This window comes from Rhipicephalus microplus, chromosome 9 (genome assembly GCF_043290135.1).
Source record: "Rhipicephalus microplus isolate Deutch F79 chromosome 9, USDA_Rmic, whole genome shotgun sequence".
NCBI classification, from domain to species: Eukaryota; Metazoa; Arthropoda; class Arachnida; order Ixodida; family Ixodidae; genus Rhipicephalus; species Rhipicephalus microplus.
This window is the reverse complement of record NC_134708.1, coordinates 90,275,773-90,301,445: the sequence shown is the minus strand read 5'-3', so window position 1 is coordinate 90,301,445 and position 25,673 is coordinate 90,275,773. Positions and strand designations below refer to the sequence as shown.

Here is a 25,673-nt window from a genome sequence, read left to right as displayed (position 1 = left end):
ATGTTTTTTCTGAAATCTAAGATATATCCAACCTAACTGGCCTGAATATCTAAGCAAGCTTATGAACAACTGTAGTTATCTGAGTAATCGTTGCATGACTACTCCTATCCCCAAGTTGAAATAGAGAGTACTTCGCAAGCACTAAGAAAATTGCTAACACAATTGGTGATAACATGTTGAAGAAACTTAAGAAAAAGCCGCAGGTAAACCTCTTGCTGTACAGTTCGTTGGTAAAACAGAATTACATGGAGCGCGTTTGAAACTAGTATACTACTGATGCTATTATAGTAGCAATAGCCCCTCTACCAAATATGTTACGAGGAGAAGACCGACTGAAAAGAGTAGTCATAAACATATATCAACATCTGGTTCAGCGAGCAGCGCCAGAGATACAGACGAGCTCACGCCAGTCTAGCTTATTTCTGCTGTTAATCTCGATGCAACTGGTGTGTAACAATAACAAATTGAATATTATATGTGTTTTTGGTCCTGAAGCTACTATATGATTAGGAAAGAAAACCTAATGCAGGACTCCGCAAATTCGACCATATGCCATTCTTTAATATGCACTAGCATTGCATGGTACATGGGCCTCCGCTTTTCACCTGCATCAAAACGTGACAACAGCACCAAGAGTGCTCTTCAAAGTCATGTTACTCTAGGGTTAATATAGGTTGTTTTCGAATATGTGTCATGCATTGCAGCAACCATTCAAGGATAGTTAATCACGGGTATTAACACACGCACTGGCGTCCGCTTAGTCGCTCCAATGTAGAGGTGTTCAAACAAGATGCAAGTCTGACTACCAATTGAGAAATTCAAAGGAATGGGACCCAAGTATGCCAGCCTATTCTGATACTGAAATTGCAGTTCAAGCTCCCTTCAACTTTTTGGAGGCACTCGGCAAGGCACTGTGTACTGCACATTAATTTGATGCGAGGTGGCTCTATGTCTTGCCTGTGTAACGCTGTCCCTCCCTTTGCACCGCGCTTCACTGGCTGCAGGAGTTGGGATTGTGCTAATTAGGTCATGTCTTCTCTCGCAGTGCGCCCGCGTTGACGTCACTCCCTCCCTAGTTTGTCGCGGCTCGACGCATGTACCCTTACTCGCTTCACGTTCCCACTATTTGCCACGTTCGGGCTTAAATCGAGCGAACAGTCTTTCTGCATTGAAACTTTCGCGAAACCCATTGTTTGATTGATATGGGGGGTTTAATGTCCCAAAACCACCATATCATTATGAGAGACGCCGTAGTGGAGGGCTCCGGAAATTTCCATCACCTGAAGTTCTTTAACGTGCACCCAAATCTGAGCACAGCGGCCAACAATGTTTCCGCCTCCATCGAAATTGCAGCCGCCGCAGCCGGGGTTTGCTCCCGCGACCAGCGGGTCAGCAGCCGAGTACCTTAGCAACTAGACCACCGCAGCGGGGCTTACGCGAAACTCAACCAGGCACCCATGTCTGCGTTTCAAAGAAACGTTAACTTGAGTAAAGGCTACACCGAGTTTTCCTTCAAACCGTTCTTCCAGCACCCGTGTCGACGCCCGTATCAGCCGGGTCGATGGCGTGCGCATAGTTGTGGCTTCGTATCCCATCAAATATCAGAATAAAAAAGAATAAAAACTGCTGGAAGTGGTACCTTATGTTCATAAGCTTTCACACAACATAAAGAAGGTGGCGAGTCGGCATGTTGTACCGCTGGTGTTGACTGCCCCAAACAAACTGGCGCAGTTGAGCCCTCGCATCAATGAAAGTCATGCCCAACTGCCGCAAGGGTGCAAACAGAAGCACGCGTAGCCGTTCACGAATTGCGCTACTTAGGTGGTTTATGAAATATCTCTTTTGAACGGGAATAGCTATGTTGGCCACATGGAGTGCTGCGTCAATAAACTAGTGAGGGAACATGCTCTCAGAGTAAAAATAAGGACGGTGCGCATCTGAGCTCTCATGTTATAGCTTGTGAGTGCACACAAGGCTTCACACATATTGGGATCCTGGGTGGAAGTAAAAACGAGTTAGCACGGGAAGTTTTGGAGGCGTATCACACAAACAAACGGGGTAATAAGTGTGTTAGCGAATTGCCACTGAACCTGTATTAGTCAGAAACATGTTGGCTGGAGGGCACGCGTCGGATAGTGTGAATAGGCATGGGAAGGGCTGATCACGTTGCGCACGTGTCGACGAAGATTTGGTTTATATTAGCCTGTTTTCTCGAGAAATAAACAGTTGTAAGTGAGTGCCCGGGGTGTCTGTATTTGTTTCTTTCTGTGTGTGGTTGTGTTTTCGGCACGATGTTGAATATTTATTCAAGACATGCACCAACTCGCCCATCAGTGACTTCTACTATAGTATTCGTATCCCATCAAGTTCTTTTCGGGGAGATGGTACATAATTTTCGTAGCTAGAACTACGCTCGTTTTTTATCCCCGTTTCGCTGTGACTGTTCGCTGAACCTCCAGCTGGACTGTTGTCTAGCGACCCCTGCTGCTGGCGACACCGCTGACCACAACATCAGGCATGACCTCAAAGGAAGAACTGTGCTGCGGCTACATAGGAGAAACATGGTGGGATTTGTCGGCAGCTACAAAGGTCAGTACAAGAGGGTTAATTTAAGTTTATTTTTCGAAGTAAAATAAAGAGCAAAAAGTGAGCCAAGGTTATTCAGCAAGAATGAGCCGCACGCCTCGAGCAATGTAATGACACAGAAAACCAACCTAAAAAATAGGATTAACCGTTTCTCTCGCTAATCCCACTCAGGCTCAATTGAGTGAGCCAAAACAATGTTTGATTTTTTCAGCCTGGCATTTCTTTATGATATTGACTATGCTCTTAGTGGGGAGGGGAGGGCACGAGAGACTGAGTGCAACTGGGCTGACACAGACCTACCACACATGTAAACTGCAATCATGCCTTTATATCATTTTACAAAATTTGCACTCGTGCTTAAGCGCAGATCTCAATTGAACTGTGTATCACTCTAATGAACGAAACGCTGCCTCTCAAGGGCACTTTGTTGGTGCAATCATATGTGCCAAGCTAGAGCTACATTAAAGTGGAGCTGTCAGAATGTAGTATGTGTATTGCGAGAATTCAGTGGAAGCAAACAGGCCTCGCTGGACGACAACACTCGATGTATGCAATTCTAGTCCGTAGATGAGCAGCCTTGCCCACCGATTTTGACAAGTTGTATAAAACCAGGCTCAACCCCAACGGTATGTATCAGTATTGAAGCGATTAGCCTCGTGTACTCTGACTAAATTTTCATTGTCTGCGTTGTCATGCCGTACAAGATAAAGGAAGGTGCAAAATTCCGAGAAGTAAATGACAGCCATTATGGTGTAATAGAATGAAACATGTGAAGTATGTAGACTACCCCATTAATTTTTAGTTTTTGAATTTATTGAAAAGCACTAGTTTATACTCTGTAGGATGAAGTAACTGTTCTTAGTTAATTCTTTATTTATTTTTCATAAATCATTCGTAAAGTTATCCGCCACATTTCATGACTATGTGTTTTTGTAAATCTTTCCAAAAGTTTGCTTATTGGTACAAGGATAAAACACGGACAGAAAGAAGCATGAAGCACACGTAAAATTAGCTCCAGTGTGGTACGCCTATGAGCTGAATGGTGGCATGAATTCGATTATTCCTGTCTATCATTTTTACCTATCAAAGCCTACAAATTTCAACCTAACACTGACATAAATTAGTATAAAAGGACAACTGAATAGCATGCTTGTAATATCGGTTATGACATTTCGCGCATCAAAACTTCAGAAGGCCTATAAACACTCCGATAAATTTACTGGTGTGTTTGACATCGAAATGAGCTGTATGAGGTCTAGTATAGATATAAAAAATGCCCCGCGAATATTAACTGACCTGCTTGATATCCAATCCAGCTGTATGAATCATAAGGTCAGAGGAAATGAGGAGAAGTACGGCTGCGGGTGCCCCTATAAGCATGTCGCTTTCTTTCACGGTTCGTGATGCTTGTAACCCCCAATGCGAAGCTTCGTCCGATCGGCAGCTTACAATGTTTTAAACGAGTTCATACTACTTTCCTGCCCTTTATAAAACATTTTGACGCTGATGTATAGGAATTTTTCACTCACAGAACGTCATATATGTCCAACTCATCATTTGTTTTACAATGACTCAGCTGCAGAATCCTCGGCATGTTGTCGAAGTTTTATGACTGCAGCACAGGAAACTTGACGCCGGAAAAATTGTCACAACCTGCTTTTAGCAAAAATGTCAAATATACATGAATTGCTGAAAAACAAGAAAAATTCTGATACTACCAGGAAGAGTTATTGGTTCAGGCTTCTATTAGTGAACAAGAGCAAATTTTCTTCACTTAGAAAGCTTTTGCTTGTTTCAAATGGGCTTTTATTCTTTTTCTATTTATCTACTAACCTTTGGTTGGAAGGTACATCATTCATAACCATAATGACACATTGAAGTGTTGCTTAGAACTTACTAATAATAGAGGGAGCGTTTTGCAACGATGCACGCGTTGTAAAATAACTTCCTCTTGACGACAATCATCTCACTTTTCATTATCGATTACTCTTTTGCAGATGGTGGCACATGAACTTGTCGGAAGTGATGCGTTGAAGCCATGTTGCATCTGTGCGTACGTCTAATTGTACGCGTAATAAAAAAACAGTCACCTATTACAAATACAATTGCGCCATTTGAGGGTAATTTATTATAAATGTCACTTATTAGAAAGAACCGTTTAATTACAGCGATGCAATCATTTACCTTTCTATTACTCACCTTCAATATTTTGCCGAAACTTAATATCGCAGTTTAATTCAAATTACAAAAAGTAGTCTGATTTACACGGTTCACAGATAAATATAAAAAGGTGAATCAACGACACGATATATTCGTTCATCGCTGCACATCTGATTGTTTTCAAAAAATAATTCTAGCTTAAACACACGATACATTCACGCACACACACCAAAACACACACACACACACAAACACACACACACACACACGCATAAAACACGCAATGTGTGTTTTTGACGAATGGGTGTGTGTGTGTGAATGTGACGTGTGTTTGCGCACAAATTAATTTTTAGAATCGTTATATCAACTAGCCCAACAAGTTTTTTTTTACATCTGATTCAGCACGCAGCAGCACATCTTGGTATGAGCATTTTTTTGAGTACTTTTATTTACCCGAAGCCTTAAATGTATACGCGAAACAATGATGAACTATGGTGAGCGCCAACATCGTAGTCAAATTCGCAGTTGGCAGCAAAAGCCAGTTTACAACGGGCCATGTCAAGGCTGCTACTCAAAAGTCTACGTCCTGCGTGCAGTGCACAGGCTTGGTGTTTTTGTTGAAATATACATACGGTTTGAGATCAGTAATAAATTTTAGGGGATTGGTCATCCACACTTCCTCGGCAGCACTTTGATGATGGTAGTGCTGAAGACAACATAAAACATCAAATAACACGAATTATTATTTAGGTGGCTAAACGAGAGAAATGCTAACTTAGGCGCTCGTTTTTTACCTATGGATACTCAAAAATAAGAGACAGCAATGCCAACAAACGTATAAGAGATGTTATCAGGAATAGTTGTAATACATAGGAGGAGAAAAAATATTTAGCGAATAGTTAACTCACATCCGGCAGGTTATTTCACCGGCTCGCGGAAACGAGCGCCTAAACTTTAACTGCTTTCTTTCGGTCATAGCAAAATTCTCGTTCTGGTAGATAATGCCTTAGAGCATTATGCGAGGTATTATTGTTCAGCTGCAAGCTTGTAAAAGGTTAACGTGCGCTAAGATGTCAACATGCCAGAAATAGTATTCCATGCATGTCGCAATAACTACTGGCAGCATTGACTGATGCTCAAACGTTTAAATGCAGTTTGTTCAGTGGACGGAGGAATGAGTGCCACCGTAGCTACGCGGTAGAGCAACGGACGCGTTATTCCAAGGTCGTAGGTTCGGTCCCCGCCGGAAGCTCATAGTCTTTTCGTTTACAAGTATTTCATTCCGTTCGCAATACAATTACTTCTTATACCATACCAAAAACTTTCTCAGCACCACTGTCTGGGAGTTTTCATCGATTAGTTGCGTGATTCTTCCGAAAGTGCAATTAGATGTTTTCTTTATTTTATTCTCACGTAGATGCAGTAAGAGTTGCAAGTAATCTAAAAAGTAAAAACACCGCATTGTGCATCGTAACCTTTCAGTAGTGACTTGGAAAAGCGCATTGATTCATTGTTCGATTGGCCCATACAATGGACAGGATGTGTATAGATAATTGTGCGACATAATGATATAAATTTAGACCTCTAGACATGTGTGATAATAAAGAAAGACTTTTTGCCAAACATGTGGGTCCCCTGTCACACGCTGGTGTCGCTAAACGCTGTAGCGATGGCAAACATTGGCGCAAAGCTGGTTGAAGGCTGAATTTTGCACTTAAATGGCGTACAATGAATGCACACGACGGTTCTTGAGAGCAGAAAAGCCACCACGCAAGCAGCAACTTTGCATTGCGGGACGCTGTGGAAAGTGAGGGTGAGGTACGAAATAACCTTACCATTCCCGCAAGTGAGTGCACTTCCAAAACACGTAATTTAAAAAGTGCAACAAAATTACCGTCAGCATGCATGGAAGCACAAGAACAGAATACCATTCTTTGTGTGAAATGTTCGCTAAACAACTTCCCAAATAACTCCTATATTCATAAGTAGGCGAACTTACTCAAGAGTTCACTTAATTATATTCACACAGACTCATATTGGTCGTGAGTCTGAGTTTCAGGGAGTTTTTTGTAGTGAGTTTGAGTCCGCCTGAGCCCTGTTGAAGAAAATTTAGCGACTTAGTGCGGGACAGTGTGGCTGAGGAAAATTTTGGTGTGTCTGAGTTTCTTCAATGTGGAAGATATCCTAATTGTGAAATAATTCTTTGCGCACTGCAGTCACTGTATCTATCTATCTATCTATCTATCTATCTATCTATCTATCTATCTATCTATCTATCTATCTATCTATCTATCTATCTATCTATCTATCTATCTATCTATCTATCTATCTATCTATCTATCTAGCCATCAAGGTCTGAATTCTCTCGTGACCACGCGTAAAGCATGAGGTAAACCAAAAGTAGTATAGTCGATTAGGACAGTTTGACGAATATCATTCCCTGTTCAGTACATCAATACTGTAACAATTCCATCGTGTACATCATCAAATCCCTTACCGTCAGACGTCTGACACTAACGCGAAGATGGATAAGCGCCAGAGATATGCGGGCATGTGCCACGGTTGATTGGAACCCCAACGCGAGGGCGCGCGTCAGGGCAAGAAGCAGGCGAGAGTCCCGTCGGCTGCTCGCCGAGTACAGGACGAGACGCCGAGTTGACGGGTGGCTGTATCACGATCACCTTTTCTCGCGGGGCGGGGATAGTCGTCCACCAGATAATACAATAAAGTATTTCCACATTTTATGGAATAGTGAGCACAGACAAGCGAGTAGTTAACGCGTGAGCGTTAACAAAAAAAGGGTAGCATATCCACGCGCTGAATGATGGAGAGTGGGGAGAAGCCTTCACCCGTTCATTCGCTCTTGCATCCGTCCATTCATGCGTTCGTTTGTGTGACCGTCCGTGCATGCATTCGCCCGTCCGCACGTGCGTCTGTTCATGCGTCCCCACGTCCATAGGTGCGTCTGTCCCTGCAATCTTCCATGCATCCACCCTTGCATCCGTCCATGCGTCAATCCGTTCATGCAGCCATCCGTGCTTCCATCCATGCATCTTTCTGTGTGTCCGTTCATCCGTCTAGTCAACGCTCCAAGTACCACCATATCGCATGTTTTCATCCCATATTTCGCATATAGAAGCGCCGCCATCCACCGGATATTCTAAGGACTAAATGAGAGTCGGCACACGTACACTATATTGCGCCTTGCGCTTCGTGTCTACCTCCCACCTTTAACCTCCTCGAGTTCGTGGTAAATACAAGTGCACTGTATTCATGGCACTGCGGCCCAACGCTCGCTAAACCTTTTTATAACCGAGGAGCATACGCTTACCGAGTATAACGTAGCAAACCTTTCTTGTCAGATAGTGCTCAATGTACATGCCAATGGCTGCTAATGGGGAATGAAAGACAGGAGAATTCGGCTTTTAGCTAACGCGCACGCTGCGAATTTTTTATTGTTCAACAATGCACGGGAGAAACCTCCCACTGGCACCACCTAGCATGTCAAAGCGTAAGACATGTCACGTATTACGATGAGGGACGAACGGATGCCGCTTTAAGGAGCTTCGCCCCTTAAAGGTGACATTGGCCACATTGACACAACAAACGCAAAGAATAGTTGTCAGGGTCCCAGCAGGAATCCTACCCCGCAATTTTGGGTTTATATCGAGTATTCCACCACAGATCCACGCCAGCTTTTACAAATACTTTCGAAATTGAACCGAATCTTCGTGAAACGTCATTTGAGGTCACAGTTTTGGCTAACTAGTTTAACATGTGTGCTCAAATGATACATCCATCACGTCAGGTTGTTGTCAACTGTAGCTAGGCGCCATTTACCGAAGTTCCTTTAGGAAGCCGTGTGCAGGGCTACTACCCTCGCGAGCACAAGAGCTGCGTATAACCCAACGTCCTGATGGGTTGCTCATACCCACGTCACTTTTGGTGCCCTTACGCAACTGTAAACAACTGTATATATGTAACTTTTGAGATCATTTTACTTTCATCTTCAAGTACATTTCTACACATATTTAGCGGGATTTGTAAACTTTTCGCCAATTTTTTTTCCTATAGAAACACACAGCATAGACACCTTCTCTCCATACGCATTTTGATAAATCGATTTCGAAGGTGTTCGAGATCTGTCGATTTCTTAGTTATTTGGGTGTAGACCACACTGTAATAATTGTCAGACCTTCAAACGCTCGAATACAAACGTTGGTCTGCACCAAGCAAAAAGAGTTGATCACGAGAATATCAATACAGAGGCGGCTAGAGATAGATAGAGGGAGAGATAGATAGTTGGATAGAGATGGATAGATAGATGGACAGATAGATAGCCAGATAGATAGATAGATAAATAGATAGATAGATAGAAATATAGATAGATAGATAGATAGATAGATAGATAGATAGATAGATAGATAGATAGATAGATAGATAGATAGATAGATAGATAGGCAAGCAGGCAGGCAGTCAAACTGACAGACAGGCAGGCAGATAGGTCGATAGGTAGATAGATAGACAGATAGATAGGTAGATAGATAGATAGATAGATAGATAGATAGATGGATAGGTAGATAGGCGGACAGACAGCCAGGTTGATAGATAGTTATATAGAAATATAGATAGATAGATAGATAGATAGATAGATAGGTAGATAGATATAAAAGTGACGTAATTCTCGTGCGCGAAGAATTGTTTCGTGTTAAGGACATCTTCCGCTTAGAACAAAGTCAGACTCATACTCGCCAAAATTTTCCACAGCCGGACTCTCCATTACACAGTAGCGAAATTTTCTTTAACAAGCCTCAGTCGGACTCAAACTCACCACAATAAACTCCCTGAAACTCAGACTCACGACCAATATGAGTCTTTTTGAATATAAATTAATGAACTCCTACAATACCTACCACCCTTTCATTAATGCGATAGTATGCTTCTATGTTGCCAGCTATGTTTCTGTGAATTAGGAGCCCCACTCCCAGTTCTCTTCTGTTTGCCAAGCCCCGATAACAAAGGACGTGCCCATTCTGTAGCACAGTATAGGCCTCATCTGTCCTTCTAACCTTACTGAACCCTGTTATATCCCACTTAACACCCTCTAGCTCCTCGAATAGTACAGCTAGACTTCTCTCACTAGATAAGGTTCTAGCGTTAAACGTTGCCAAGTTCAGGTTCCAAAGGCGGCCTGTAGTACAGAGATTCTTAGCACCCTCTGCTGCGTTGCAGATCTGACCACCGCCATGGTCAGTTGCTTCGCAGCTGCTGGGAACTGAGGGCCGTGAGTTATTTTATGTATGCATGTGAGAGGTAGTGGCCAGATACTGCACCAGGGTGGCCAATCCTTCTCTGGTGAGGGAGTGCGTTCCCGGCGGTGGTTACCGGTGAGGCCGCACCTCAGGCCTCTTAATGCAGTTCCATCAACACGCGGATTTTTTTTTCCGGTTGGGAACTGCACGGCACCGGGATTTTAACCACGGACCTCTTGCATACGAGGCGGATGCTCTAACCACTATGCCAAAGCCGCACCCGGATTGTTATGTTCTAAATGTAGGTTTCAGCGGTGTATCAGTCAAGTTTGTGGTTGTTTTTATAAAAATGTTTTATTGAAATGAGATTTCTGCTGATTTCCCCCTTAATTAAGGGTCTAGAGAGTACGGAGTTGGGCCTCTGATTAGCCTATAGGGTGCTGTTTATTGATATAATAAGCGGACATACCAATTTATTACCAATTACCAATTACCAATTTATGCTTTTTAGGGATTAGGCTTAATTTTGATTGAGGAATAACTCTGGAACTATTAAAGATAGCCTGATCAAACTTCACTAGCGTCAGGTTTACCCTAAGGGCTTTCACCTTTATAAGTAGGAAGTTTCCCACTAGAATATTAACGAAGCTACAAGCGATCGTAAAAAACACGTGGTCTGAATGTTGTTTTTTTCACAGATTCACACTGTTTTCTGCTCCTAAAATTTAAAATTTTCGTTTGTGATAGGAGTATTTGTAGCTGTTGAACTCCTTGTATCTTCACGAACAAATAGACACCACTCTGACCCTCCTAGACTCAAAATTTCTAAAGTTATAGGCAGATATGTGCAGAGCTCACTTACACGTGCTGCTGACGCGGCCGCTCCCGTGGCTCCCGTGCCCTGCACACGGCTAAATAAATCAGCTTCAGCGCAATTGCAAATAATCACAATGGACGTTAACCTGACGTGACGGCTGTATCAAAGGAGTAGATATGTATTGTTTATAAAATTGGGTAGACAGCCCTGCAACCAATATTGACGTTTTATGAAGATATGCGTCTATATAGAAAAGCAGCACCGAGGCCTGGTGTAGCTAGATCTGTGATAAAATGCTTCTTTTTCAAGCAGAATTCTTGCGTTCGATTCCATCTGGAACCTTGACATTTATACTTTGCATTCCTCGGGTCGACGCTACCAATGTCGGATGTTGCATGACGATCACGCGTTAAGATTGCACAGGTGTGTTCTCTTTATTCCAGGGTATATACCAAGTGTCAATCACTTGTGGCACATACCTGCATACCAGCGGCATTTACTCGCCCGTGGGTATTCGCACTGTCTGTCGGGAAGTGTTGGACGCCGTACGTGATAGAATTGTGACATTCTTAATGTCTTGATCAGCGCGTCCTATTCGTAAAACAATCTTATCCAGCCATGCTAATTTTGGTTCACGCGAAGTGAAGGGGCTGACCATTAGAGCACGCAAACGTGGGCGGCTAAATAGATATATAGATAGATAGATAGATAGATAGATAGATAGAGAGATAGATAGATAGATAGATAAATAGATAGATAGCTAAATAGATAGATAGATAGATAGATAGATAAAGAAATAGATAGATAGATAGATGGATAGATAGATAGATAGATAGATAGATAGATAGATAGATAGATAGATAGATAGATATGCTCAAAGTCGCCGAAGTTCGCTAAAAAATGCTTTGCATTTGATAAAAAGAATTGCAGAATTTGCCACGCAAGACATCTGAATATTTAGAAGGATTTCGCTGAAAGGACACGGCCTCAAAAAAAGATACGTGCTCAAACTACTTCAAGCATGCGTAATAAGCCGTGTGTGCTATTCCACGCCTTTCTCGGGCATCAGGTCTGAGGAGAAACACATTCGCTCATTCGACGGTGCATAAAGAGGGCCTTTAATATACCAATCAGCACCTCCGCAGAGAATTTTTCGCCTATGGGAGTGCACAACACCTGGGACAAATGGCGGAAGCTCTTAGAAATTCGCAGCTTGATCGACTAAGCCGAAAAAACACAGGCAGAGCTGTCCTGGATTTGGTTTGCCTGCAAGCAGATAGAGAACTACAAGTAAAATAAAACTTTTTGAAAGTCTGCTGAAAAAAATTATTTCCATTCTTCCCTTGAAGCATGCACCTCAAATCCCATGAGAGAGGGGCGAAAAGAGAGCACAAACTATAATCAAATGCTTTGGATCAATGGACTGGAAGTCGGCTGCGTACGGGGATGCGGCAAGTGGTAAATCGGGCTTGGTTGTCACCTTGGTATTCGATGGACAAGGTGTCACTGTATCGGCTGCCAATTTAACCCCCCTACTCAAGAACGCCCCTTCCCTCAACGCTCCACCTTCACTTGAGAAAGCCGATGGGAGTGCGATCTCTAGGCAGGGTAAGTCACTGCATATCAGTGATAAATTGCTGCTATTCTTGAGGGGTGCAGCGTAATATTCAGCCGAGCAGCGGCGCAGTGCTCAACTCTGTCAATTGACGGGTGAAAGTCGAGTCGAGGAGCGTTTGTATATACGGTGGTCAGAAGCTTCAAAATGGAAACGGCTGAAGAAGTTGCGATATCGCTTAAGATAAAAGCCTAAACAATAGGGAGGCAGTCGCATGATGGATTTTGCAAGATCCCGAGTTCTTAATCCTAGTTTGGGCTATCATGTGCAGAAAGGCAATCGAGAAAAAATCGATGCAAACACTGTGGGGTGAAAGGGACCCTCAGCCACATATAATGGGAGTGTGATAGCTTTCCAGGTGCTGGATCAAAGTTCAATTGTAGAGAGTCTTGCGAAGCCTTGCTTTGGAGCGGGGACACTGATTATTAGGAACAAGCAATCTACCTTACAGAAGAAGCCGCGAGGAATCAGAATGTCTTCACCTGCTTCTAATCGCAGAGGTGCTGGCCCCAGTCACTTAGGCATGTGTGCCAGGAATGGAGAGTAGCGGGCCTCCCTAACGTGGAAAACAATGAAGTTGTCAATCATTTATCCAGCCATTCCTATATTGTAGACAAAGTGCGTTTATCAGTGCACTTCAAGCAAACCTTCGCGCTTGAATGTAAGCCAACTGGCCAAACTTGCCGTCTTGCAGCTGTGCACGTAATGTAACAAGGGCTGGGGAGAAGTGAGCATGGGGAAGAGAGGTGATGATGAGATAGAAGCAAACATTGATGGAGAAAGGAAGAGCGCAAAGCAATGATGCGATAACAGACGAGGAGAAACAAATGCGGAGAGAGAAAGAAAGATAGATAAAAAATCGATAATAATAAGCAGATGTAGACCAAAAGCGACCTAAATGAACATGAAGGATGCTTAGAATAACAGAACTGAGCTAGTTATTGAACATTCATTTCTAAAGGACTGGTCTGCCAACGAGGAGGCAAGAAACAGGTCAAGACACCATATATGCTATAGCGTTTTGGGTGTCTTGAAAGATATTTATTAAGGATAAACATACGGGAACTATGCTTGCGTTTGCTCTGCAACGTCTAAGGCAGTGCTGTGTTTTTATTAAACGCGGGGCGTGGACAGTTGAGATGTGTCAGGTCGCAGGGTATTTAGACAGAAACATTAGCCAATACTCATAAAAGAACGTATTTTATCGATCCGTCATAGAAATTGGTAAAACACGAAAGTGAAACGTGTACTTACAAAAGCAGTCGATTACTGTACATTGATGTGAAAGCTAGCACAATGTAAATTGGTGCTGCACAGCTGTAACACCGCTTAAGTTGGACGCATCGACGTTAACACTTAGTCATGCATCCCCATCCGGACGACTAACATCTATAAATAATGATTAAGCAAACTCTTGGGGTCATAGGCAAGTGCGAAACCAGGGAAAGCTACGTGCCGACCAGAAGAACGTGAGTGATTAAACGTTGAACGGGGCTTAAGGTGGCCAACCCGCGGCATGTTCGAGTTATTGAACACCGCTGCCCGACCAGAGCGAAACGCAGCGTGCGTCGAATTTGTGATTTGAACGGCCATGATTAGTTTCGGGGTGAGCGTAACTGAATAATGCGGATTTAAATCCAGGCCACACTGGTGGATGTCGCAGAGCTTTCTTTGAGATTGTCGCTAACAAAACAAGACCGACAGTCAGGTGTTGACTGGAACCTGAGCAATAAAACGTTTTTTTTCTTCTTCACAACCGAAAAAAACGAGTTTGAGACACAACGCTTGTTCTTCAATGGTAACGTGAGTATTTACCCCCTTCTCTCCCATGAACCATCGTCTTGAAGCTGTACATGAAGGCAAAAAAAGAAAAAAATGAGACGAAGGTACTAGAGAAGCAAAATGATTGACGTAACGCGAAGTAGCACAGTAAGATGTGCGTCCGGATTCAAATCAGAAAAATAGGAAAGATTGTAAAAAAAAGAAGGGAAAAAACTATGCAATGTCACCAATAAAGCTAGTCACTCCACTGTTGAGTCACAGCACGAAAAGTTCGGTTTGAGCCTTGAAACATGAATGACTTCAGTTTGCGAGGGGCGACGAGAACGTTTCGAAGTGCCTTCTGAGAGAACCTCGTAAAGAGCGTCAATGAGACGTCGTACGACCTTGTAAGGGCCTAATTAGTGATGAAGCAGCTCTTCTAAACAGCCACGCTGTCGAATAGAAGTAAAGACCCAGACTTTCTCACCAGGCTTGAAAATAACTCCACGGTGACGAAGATTGTAGCGGCTTGCGTCTGCGGTTCGGTGACAGTGAATACGGCGACGAGCAAGTCGACGGGCTTCCTCTGCGCACTGCGTGAGCTTGGCGGCATCCGAGAAAAACATTCCTAAGTTGTCGGGCAGGAGCATGGCGTCGACCACTGTTGTCACCTCGTGACCATGAACTAATCGAAAAAGTGTGAAACCAGTATTAATTTTCTTGTGCAGCAGTATTACACACGAACGTTAAGTAAAAAAGCGTATCGTCCGAGTTCGTGTAGTCGATGTCCACATACATTGACAGAATGTTGGCAGTTGTGCTGTTAAGTCGATCAGTGAGCCCGTTTGCTTGCGGGTGGTAAGCTGTTAATTTACGATGTTTCGTGCCACTTAATCTCAAGACTTTCTGCATCATCTTCATAGTGAAAACTGTCCCACAATCAATAACGACGACGGCTGGTGCACCGCGACGTAGGACAATGTTGTTAACAAAAAATTGGGTGACGTCTGCTGCGGTAGCTTTTAGGAGCGTTTCCATTTTGCACTAGCGTGTTAAGTAGCCAGTAGCGACCACAATCCAGTGGTTCCCAGACGATGACTTCGGAAATTATCCCCAAAAGTCCATGCCGATCTAATAAAAAGGCACCTTCAGTGGCTCTATTGTGTTAGCAGTCCTGCTGGTAGTACAGGTGGAATTTCACGTTGCTGACAGTCGCGACATGTGCAAACGTAGTGCTTGACTGTATTTGCGAGACGTGGCCAGAAGTAGGAGTGATGAATCCGTTGCAGCGTGCGCGTATAGCCGAGGTGTCCGGACAATGCCTCTTCATGCCACGAACATGTCGCAACAAGCATGGCGCAGCAAGCAGATACGTAGAATGTGTAGAAACAAAGTTAATTTTATAAAGCCCTTCATCTCGAAAACAAAAGGAGGATAGCGAGCGTGCGAAAAGTTGAGGAGGGTGAGATTTGCGTATTTCTATGTTGTCCATCAGTGGGATGAGCTTCGAGTCGTCACGCTTTTGCTAAGCCAAGATGCTTGCTGATACGGCAGAAAGAAAAATGTCATCGTCTCTAAGGTCAGTGCTCTTATTTTCGACTGGTGCATTTGAGAGGCAGTCAGCGTCATTGTGGTTCGGCCTAGATTTATTGACGATGGTGACGTCGACTTCTTGTAGGCGAAGGGTCGATCGTACTAGGCAACCTGGCGGATCTTTCAGATTCGCAAGCGAACAAGGAGAATGGTGGTCGCTAACTACACTGAATGGCCGGCAATACAAGTATAGACAAAACTTAGTTATGGCGCAGACAACAGTGAGGCATTCATTTTCGGTCGCAGAATAGTTCTTCTCCGCTGGGGATAAAGTTCTGCTCGCATAAGCGATCACGCGCTCTGCACCATTATGCCACTCAGTACCACTCCCAGTCCAATGTCGCTGGCGTCTTTGTGTACCTGCGTGTCGGCGCTTTCGTCCAAATGACCTTATACAATTGGAGCCTGCGGACGATTTTAAGGGTGTTCAACACATAGTGCGAGTATAGACCCCAAACAAACGAAAGACCATCTTTTGTAAACTTGTTGAGGGGTTCAGCATTCTTCTAAATGCTTCTCACAACGCACCTGTAGTACGCACAGAGCCCCAGAAGTGGGCGTAGGTCGCGCCTATTTGTGGGTTCGGAGAGGGTGGCAATGGCACCGGTTTTCTCCGTATCTGGACGGCTGCCGGCATGGCTCACAACATGATCAAGGAACTTCAGTTTTTCGTATCCAAAATGGCGTTTCTCCAGTTTGAGAGAAAGCCCCGCTGTTTTGATTGCATGTAGAACTGTCTCAAGGCACTGGACATGTTGTTTGAACGTTTCTGCAAAAGCATGACGTCGTCAAGGTAAACCAGACATGATTTTCTATTGAGCCCTGTGAGAACCGTTTACATCATTTTTCGGAAGTAGCTGGCACTGAGCACAGACCTAAATACAAGACTTTAAGCTCGTAAAAGCCATCGGTAGTAATAGAAACCTTCTTTTCGTAGTCACGCTTGTCCACTGTGATTTGCCAGTAGCCACTACGCAAAGCTATGTAGGAAAAAATCTTAGCATTGCGTATACGGTACAGTGAGTCATATATTCGAGGTAGAGAATAAACATCCTTTTTGGTGACCTTGTTTATTTACGGTAATTAACGCAAAAGCACAACGTACCATCCGACTCTTCTTTACTTACACAAGTGGCGAAGCCCAGGGACAGGTCAATGGCTGGATGACGTCGTCATGAAGCATCTGTTGGACTTGGTCACGCATAGTGTCTTGTTCCTTTTGGGACACCCTATAGGCATGTTGTCGGATGGGTCTCTCGGCGGGTTCTGTAATGATACGATGCTGGGCAAATGGAGTCTGGTTAAGCGTCGACGTTGTAGTAAAGCAGTGTCGATATGAGCCGAGTATACGCAAAAGTCTTTCTCGCTGTGCCGAAGGTAGACCCTCGTCCACGTCGAGAGTGCTCGCGAAAGCCTCGTCAAGGTGGTTGTTCGACGAAATGAAAGCTAACGTGGACGAACCTTCAGTATCGGCAAGTTGTTCAAAGTATGCACTGGCAGTGTGTCTCGTAAGGTGGCGATATTCGTCGCTGAAGTTCATGATTGGGACATGAGCATGTCTTTGCTAGGCTGGATGATTCCTCGGGCAACGCAAATTTGTGGCCAAATAAGGAAACGAATCGGCCTCCGCCATTATTTTGTCAGACACTTCCTGGCCCAATTATACCTTAACAGAGAGACTGCTTCGAGGCCAGAGAGTTAAAGAATCTGAGAGCGCTCTCCTCGAGAATCGCGAACTGATAATTTCCGCACTAAACAGATACTGAAACGACACAAGTAATTCAAGGAGGTCAATGACTGCGCCGTATTCACGAAAAAAGTCCACTCCCAAGGTGATTGGCTGAGAGCACTCTCGCTATACAAAGAAATACCCCGTAAATATCGACGTGAGGATTCGAATATACGCCGTGCACAAACCAGTAGGCATCGCCAGATGGCCACCTGCCGTGCGCACTTGGGTTCCTTCCCATGGTGTGGTAAGGTTCCTCAAATTGAGATGCCAGGGCGGAGCTCATCACGGAATTGTTGGCGCCAGTGTCGACGTATTTACACAGTGCAAGACTAGGAGTCGTTACGACGCAACTACAGAAGAACACACAAAGACAGAAAGAGCGCTGACTTCAACTGAAATTTACTAGTGAAAACGCTGGAAATATATACTCGTGACAGAATATCACCGCGCAATCGCACAACGTAATGCATCACAGCAAAACAATCACCATCTCCTTATATGGATACGACTCCACAGTTCAGCACAAATTGACGATATATTGTGTCTAAGCCAGAAACTCGATTTTTTTTCTATTTAGTACAAGCTAAGGCATGCTGATACATGCAATAGGTTGTGTGATTGTGCGGCTCTGACTAAAAAAGAAATCGAGCTTCTGGTTTCGACACAATAGATTACGAATTTGTGCTGAATTGTGGTGTCGTAACCATATAAGAAGATGATGATTGCCTTGCTAGGATGCAATAGGTTGTGCAATAGCGCGGTGATGTTCTGTCATGGGTATATATTTCCAGCGTATTTGCTAGTAAAACGTCAGTTGAAATCAGCGCTCCATCTGTCCTTGTCTCTTCTTCTGTAATTGCGTCGTAACTACTCGTAGTCTTGTGCTGTGCAAATATGTTGATTCACAATCACCAACTAGCCCAAGCATCTCTCTTATCTAGTTATGTGTCGATGAGGGCGTTGACAGAATGATTGTCAACAAATACGGCAATTTTGGCAGAAACGTACCAGCTTCATGCTTTCGGGGAACACTGAAAAACCGGAATTGTCGTCGTCACGTTGTTGCGTCGAAGGAGGGTCTTCAAAAGTTTGCCTCACAGTGACTTCCCTCCCAGTAGTGCCATTACAAGCTTCCCCTACGGGGACCTGGTGACCAGTTTCTGAAGGGAGTTGAAGACGATCAGGGCACACTGGGCGACGTAAACCGGTGAGACGATGGTGATATTGATTGGTGATGCGGAACAGCCGAGGGAGTTCGCTGGTCTGTAATATAGGCTTCGATTTCGCGTGGGCGCTCAACATAGCGTGGCCATCGAGCCTCAAGGTGCAAACTGTGGAGACCTAGTTCGCGGTACTGACCGTTCAGGCACACGTGACCCGCTTCGCCACAGTGATAGCGGAGCGGGTGGTTATCCGAGGTGCCCCAGCTGCTTGCCTTGCTAGCACTCTGTCTTGAGGCCGGCAGATAGGAGTGTGTTCTTAGAAACCTTGAGCTGAGAGGTGGGCTCAAAGCAGTGTCTAGGACGGGGGGCATAGCCTGGTACATTGTCTGCATAACGGGACCTGTAGTCGGTGGCGCAGAGGATCACAATGCAGCCGCATATATGAGGACGTGGACCTCAGTTATTGGTGGTGCGATTGGTGCCAGTGGTGCGACTGAATGCAACTCTTCTTGTCTGACTACATCTGCGATATCTGGCACTAGCGAACGGGATTCCACTGCCTGAAGCTGTCGGAATGCATGTTGCACGATACCTCGAATGAAGCCTGCGAAGGCCGGTCTCTTGCTGTCAGATCGAATAGAGCATGCGGTGGCCGGGATGTGGCATTCGTTTTGTTACGACCGCTACTGCAAGGTACGCTCCATCAAAGTTCCCTCACGAATGAGCTTGGTGACTGTCTTTGGTGGATTGCACACTAGTCCAGCGAAAAGCTGTTCTTCTACACCTCGCATCTAATGCCGTACCTTCTTTTCTTCTGGCTTGGCAGGGTCGGCACGCCTGAAGAGCCGAAGCATGTACTCGGCTAACATGGAAACGCGTTCTTTCGGGCGTTGGTTACTGAAAGATATGGCTTGTTAAGTCGTCTCCTTTCTTTCAGCGTTGCGGTAGGTGTCACGGAAATTTTGGCTAAACTCTTGCTATGTCGCAAAGGAGCGCTCGTGGTTCTGGTACCACGTCTTCGCAAAGTTTTTCGAGTAGAAGAAGTAAATCTTGCGCAGCGTGTGAACATCGTTTAATTCGTCGATAGTGGCAACCCGACCAAAGTGGTCGAGCCGGTCACCAACATCTTCGAAAATATCTCCATGAAACGGTTTTGGTGTCTGTGGCACATGATAAACATGCGCGAGAAAAGAACCATACGCATTGCTCCTTTGGACCACCTGGCTTGTCGTCGGAGCCGTAATCTTTCTGGGTGTCGATGCCAAGGAACCTAATATAGGAGGTAACCCATGCAGGTAGTGGCTGCTTCTTGCTCTGGGAGATGTCGCTGTCGCTAAGATGGCTGACACCGTCAAAGTACACGTAACCATCATCGTCACCAGTAATGTCACGAACAAAACAAGACAGACAGGCAGCAGTTGACTAGAACCAGAGTAACTTGTTTGTTTGTTTGTTTGTTTGCTTGTTTGTTTGTTTTTTGTTTTTGTTGTAGCCTCTGATTCATGGCTCATACCCACTTTGGGAGATTCGCCAAGAGAACATATAGCCTCATATGGACGATCACTGCAGTCTTTCTTACAACAAAAAAAGGAAAAAAAAGTTGTAGAATGAAGACAGTATCATAAAAAAAGAAAACGAAGGTTCAGGCAGTGAGAAAAAACTCAACAAGGAAATAGACACCCATAACTATACCATGATTTTGGGAGCCGACCAGACAGCTGGTTTTGCCAAACCCGGTTATTTATTATAACGCTAATTTATGCACATTTCGGAAATTTCTTCTCGACCCGCTATTTTTTTGAGTATTTGTTGAGGTGGACTTCATGTTGCAAAACGTTTAGAGTCTTGAATGAAATTACAAAGCACATCGAATGCATCTCTGTGGCAATTTCTTAAAACAGAGGCATAAAAAATTGGAATAATTTCTGTCATTAAGTTTAAACCTAGCTTTGCAAAAGGAATAGCTAGAAGACTTTTTCTAAGTTCTGCATAGTTCTTACATGAGCCAAAATAATGTTCAATAGTTTTTGATGCTTCGCTGAATGAACAAAAGGGGGAAAGTGTCAAACCAGCTATGTGTAAATAAAAATTTATTAGGGGAACATGGCACCGGAACCTGGCGATGACATTTTCAAGTTTTTTTTACGCACTCTACGTGGCTTTCCTTGAGAATTTGTGGTGCTGATAACCTGGCCATTATGTGATATTTTCCAAACTAACTGCAAAAATAGCGAATTTTCTATATCTAACTCCTGATAAGTATTCTAATTCGGGAAGCACCGAAATCACTAATCCATCAAGTGATGCTCGTGCCAAGGCATCTGCCAATTCATCTATTTGTAATCCGCAGTGACCTGGAATCCACACTAGAATTAGGAGTTTTAAATGTGGCAGTGCTAATGTGTGGACTGCTGCTATGGCACGAGATTGTTCTGAGGTTATCAGAGCTGCACACACCGAAAGTGAGTCTGTTAGGATGATTGCACAGGTTTCGATTGTAGAAAATTTCCGAAGAGCTAAAATAATAGTTACTAGCTCGGCTTGAATTATAGGAGTGAAATGGGTAAGCCTCACTGAAAAGGAGCAGCCGAAGAAATCAAACGCGATTCCTACGCCTGCCTTGTCATTGTTGACAGAAGGTTCCGTAGCTATTACATTCTTTGTTTCAGCATGTACCACGTAATCTTTTATTGTAGCGGTGAAAATAGAAAAGATCACAACTTGGCTTGTGGGGGGTTGATTTCATCATACTCTAACGTAATGTTGAACGTTGAGGAATCAGTTTCGATTACCGTGCCAATGTCTTCAATTAGGCAATCCAGTTTCTTTTTCACAAAAATTATCTGAGGTGTATGAAATTGAGGCCAATGTGCAAAAAGAAAAAGTCAGGGTCGCTGATAAATGCGCACTCTGATCTTCGCGCTTGTAAACTGTAGAACTTTAAGACGGTTTGTACCGTTAGGCTGCGTAATCGACCGAGGAGTGTTGAGGATCACGCTTCTTGATACATTACATTATTCGCCACGAACCTGGGATGTCCCAGGCATATTCGCAGGGCTTCCCGCTCGAACATTACTGGCGGTTTATTTTATACCCAGCGAACCCCGAGAATAATACACACCCAAATTCCAATAGTGTTCGCACATACATATTATATATCATTAAGATCGTGTCTCTGCACAGCCTGTATTTTCTGTTGCTTAGCCTGAGTAATCAACCTAACGCCCGTTGTGCCTTTACTGTTATATATTCTATGTGTGGGCTCCATTTCTGCTTTTTATTACAAATCATTCCTAAGTACTTGACTGAATCTACTTGGGGAATAGGTTCTCGATTATATAATACAAAAATTGAAACTGAATCCGCTATGAAAAACACACAGAGCACTGTTTTACTGATTTTCAATATAATAAAATGGATTGCAACCAAATTTCTAGATTATACTATATCTTTGCAACTTTTGTGTAGTGAGTAGATAACGGTCTCTGCAGTGAAGAACGCGATATCATCTGCATAAACGTAGACACTGACATCATGAACAATTGGAATAGAGCTCATCAGTATATTGAATAACGCTAAAGATAGGACGGACCCTTGGGGAACACCACGTTTCTGTTTGACCTTATGGGAACAACATCCATCCTTCGTGCAGTAAAATTCTCTTGATTTTAAAAATTCTGCTATCTAATCAACAATATAATGAGAAAACTTTAGGCTCTGCAAGGCGTCCAGTAAAATAGAGTGCTCGACACTGTCATACGCTTTAGCTACGTCAAGAGGTACTAATGCGGCATACTGTTTTCTTTCACGAGCAAGATGTATTCAAATCTGTAGGTCCGCATGGGTGCACCAAAGTGAGCGTTCACTGCTAAAACCAATTTGGTTTATTTTTAATATTAACTTTTTTGTCATCCAGAACTTTATTCGGCCATTCAGGACCCTCTCCATGAGTTTCACGAGGTTAGAAATTAGCGAGATGGGTCTGATATTTTCTATGTTAAAACCTAATCCTTGCTTTTTATCAATGGGATTACCTTAGCCATTTTGCAGTCATACGGTATCCAGGCGCTCTTTAAAGAGTATTTTATGAGATTGAGTACGTCGACGGGGGATAGCTTGATTGAAGTTTTAATCAGATGAACTACGATTCTATCTGGACGAGGAGCTGACGAGGGTAGATCTCGAATTACTTTTGATGCTTCGGACAGTGTTACGTTTTCGAAGTTAGTGCTTATGCTAAACCTTTGCCAGTTGAAAGCCATAGTCGAGAAAAATCAAATTTTAGACCTCTGCCGATTGACTCTAAAGAGTTCTTGATTTCTTCGAAGGATAGTTTTTCATAATCAGTATTTACTGCAGACGACAGGATTTTGTGAGATAGCATATATCAAAATATAGCTTTTTTTATTTTTCGGCTTCCAGAGAAAATGAAAATGTCTTTTATTATATTGTTCTTTAGCTTTGCCACTGTGCGTTTAAATACAGCGGCAAGAAATTTATAATCTCACCAGTTCTTGGGGGACTGATTGTGTATTAGCTTCGTTAAAACTGTCTGTCGTCGTCTGTAATCTCGTGAACAGTTGGAATTCCACCAGGAGCTATAGGGTACTCTCCTCGCCGATGGAGCAGCAAACTGAGCGATTTGGTGTGTCCTTTTAGTTACTACGCTTCATTCCATAGCTTTAGCGTCATCACTATCTTGAAAGGGAGAGGCTAAAGCAGCTTTTAGGTCGTGTTGAAATTTTGAATAATTTGTATAGATTCGGGCATTAAAGCATGGTGGTTTAACGGGGCAAGCAATCGCAAACCTTATAGGAAAGTGGTTACAGTTGGAGGCACAATCAAGGGCTGTCCACGATGTACTTGCAATAGCCGAGCTTACAAAGCCTAAATCTAAAGCGGAGAGTGAGTGACCTCGAATAAATGTTGGAATTCTAGCGTTGAGGCACAATAATTTGTTCTCTACTGACCAGTCCCACAACCGTTGTCCACTTTGATTCGTTCTGAAACCCCAGCTTGCATGGTGAGCATTCAAGTCGCCAACTATAATTATTTTCTTTACAGCCTGAATTAGCAGTCATATATATCAATCTATCTCGTCTCTTGAACGCCTACCGGAAAGTAGACATTTAGTAGTGAGAAAGGCAAGCATCCAGGCACGGTAATATCTAACGCGAAAATTTTGCATTCAGAAGACATACATTTGTATGAGAGTTTAACTTTTAAACTAATTTTATTGTTTATAAAGAACGCTAAACTGCCGCCTTTGGATGGATGGTGTAGGCGAAAAGTTCGGTAGGTGGGTAGGTGAAACAAGTGATGTGTGGAAACCCAAATTTCTTGTAATGCAATGTTAGCGGGATCGAATTCGGAAGACAGGTATGACAGATCTGTTATGGCTGAGTGAAGAGATCAGCAATTCTAATGTATCATTTTAACAGACACCTTGATTTTGTTAGAATGGTTTCAGCCACTACCTTATCTAAAATACTTTTTTTAGAAAATCTGTTTTCGAAAGATTGTCCTTCTGGTATTTTTTGCTTTTTACATGGTTCGGCGAGCCAGGTTTTTTTTCAATACAGGAGATCTAGAACGCTTTAGGCATTTGATATTCATGTCCATATCTTGTGTATTCTGAGAAGCTTCCTGTTCACCCTGGCTTTGCCTCTGAACGCTTTCCCCAGAGGGCTCTGCAGACTGTGCGTCCGACGGAGTTATCTCAGATTATGCCTCACTTGTCGGGTGTGTAGACTAAGCATTTTCTGAAGCCGTACTTATATCTATCGGCGCCCCATAGACTTGTTCGATTTGGTTAACTATATTATGAAAGAGTGACTCACACACGATGGTAGCAAGGCGTTGCATAGCCTTATCCACAGCCTTCTCGATCATGTCAGAAATTGTAGGGAAAATGATACTTCATTTAATATGTAATAGCGGATAGCTACACCTGCGTACCCTTCATTTTCTGGTCTGAATTTTAGCAATGGCATCCCTTCGGCAGCATCGTATTCTGTCTACGATTTGAATACTTTGGATTTCACGTGCCTTGGCTGAGAACTTCGGGTTATCAGCACAGTGTGCTTCATGGCAAAGACAGCATTTTCTTCGTTACTTTTATAGTCGTTCGAGTTGTGCACAAATTATGCACCTAGGTACTGACCCGCATCCTTTCACTGAGTGCCCATAACGCCCACATTATTTACACTTTAGAGGACGAGGTGATAGCGGCTCAACACTGTATACTAAAGGCCACGCTTTGATTTCGGTTGGGCGTATCGACCGGGCGACTGTAGCAATAACGGACTACATTGGGACCTTGTTCTTGTCCACAACTCGACCACATCTATGGACCTCTATCCCACCTGCTTCTGAAAACATATCTAATATCACAGTTGAAGTCAAGTTGACATCGACACCCTGAACGAGGCCTTTGGGTAGGTGAGGTGGAACGAATGCGCTCACCGGGTCGGTAGCGAATACCGAGCATTTCAGTAGGTCTAGAACACAGAGCTGCAGGGTCAGACGAGAAGAAGAGAATGCCACCCCTGCCGTACTGTCTGAAATCTGTGATGCTTTGGTAGTGAGTTGTGGCGGTTCTCAGCTCCGCCTGAATCATTTTTTGGATTCTTCATCCGTATGATACCATTGTTGCTTGGGACTAATGCCACAGGCACGGATGAGATGCCATTCCGTAGAAACAAGCCGACTGGTAATTCCTACGGAGGAAGAGAATGAGACAAGAGGAACGCCCCTGGTCCAGGTGAGGAAAACGGCATCTGCCTGGTCTAACTATCGAAACACTCGCTAATCAATTAGGACACCGTATGAAAAATCAAGTAGGACACCGCCTATGAAAAATTATTTAAAATATAAAAAAATCTATCAACACTACTAAATCCTTGGAAAAACCCTCAGAGCAGGCAAACGTCAGTGCTACTGTCTGTCTGTCGGACGAGGCCCCGCTGCCTTCTTCTTCACACCTAAAAACGAG

The 25,673-nt window shown here is 43.6% G+C and overlaps 2 protein-coding genes across 2 annotated transcripts in view; both read right to left on the bottom strand.

Moving 5' to 3' along the window:
* The window catches only part of LOC142771995 (uncharacterized), a 34,997-nt gene extending 30,981 nt beyond the window's left edge, over window positions 1–4,016 (bottom strand). Inside the window, exon 1 of the mRNA XM_075874056.1 lies at window positions 3,883–4,016. Within this exon, the coding sequence (XP_075730171.1) occupies window positions 3,883–3,966 (84 nt within the window). The 5' untranslated portion in view covers window positions 3,967–4,016. The remainder of the gene's footprint in view (window positions 1–3,882) is intronic.
* The window catches only part of LOC119163154 (uncharacterized), a 511,564-nt gene that overhangs the window by 385,833 nt on the left and 100,058 nt on the right, over window positions 1–25,673 (bottom strand). The gene's annotated exons all lie outside the window — the stretch shown is intronic.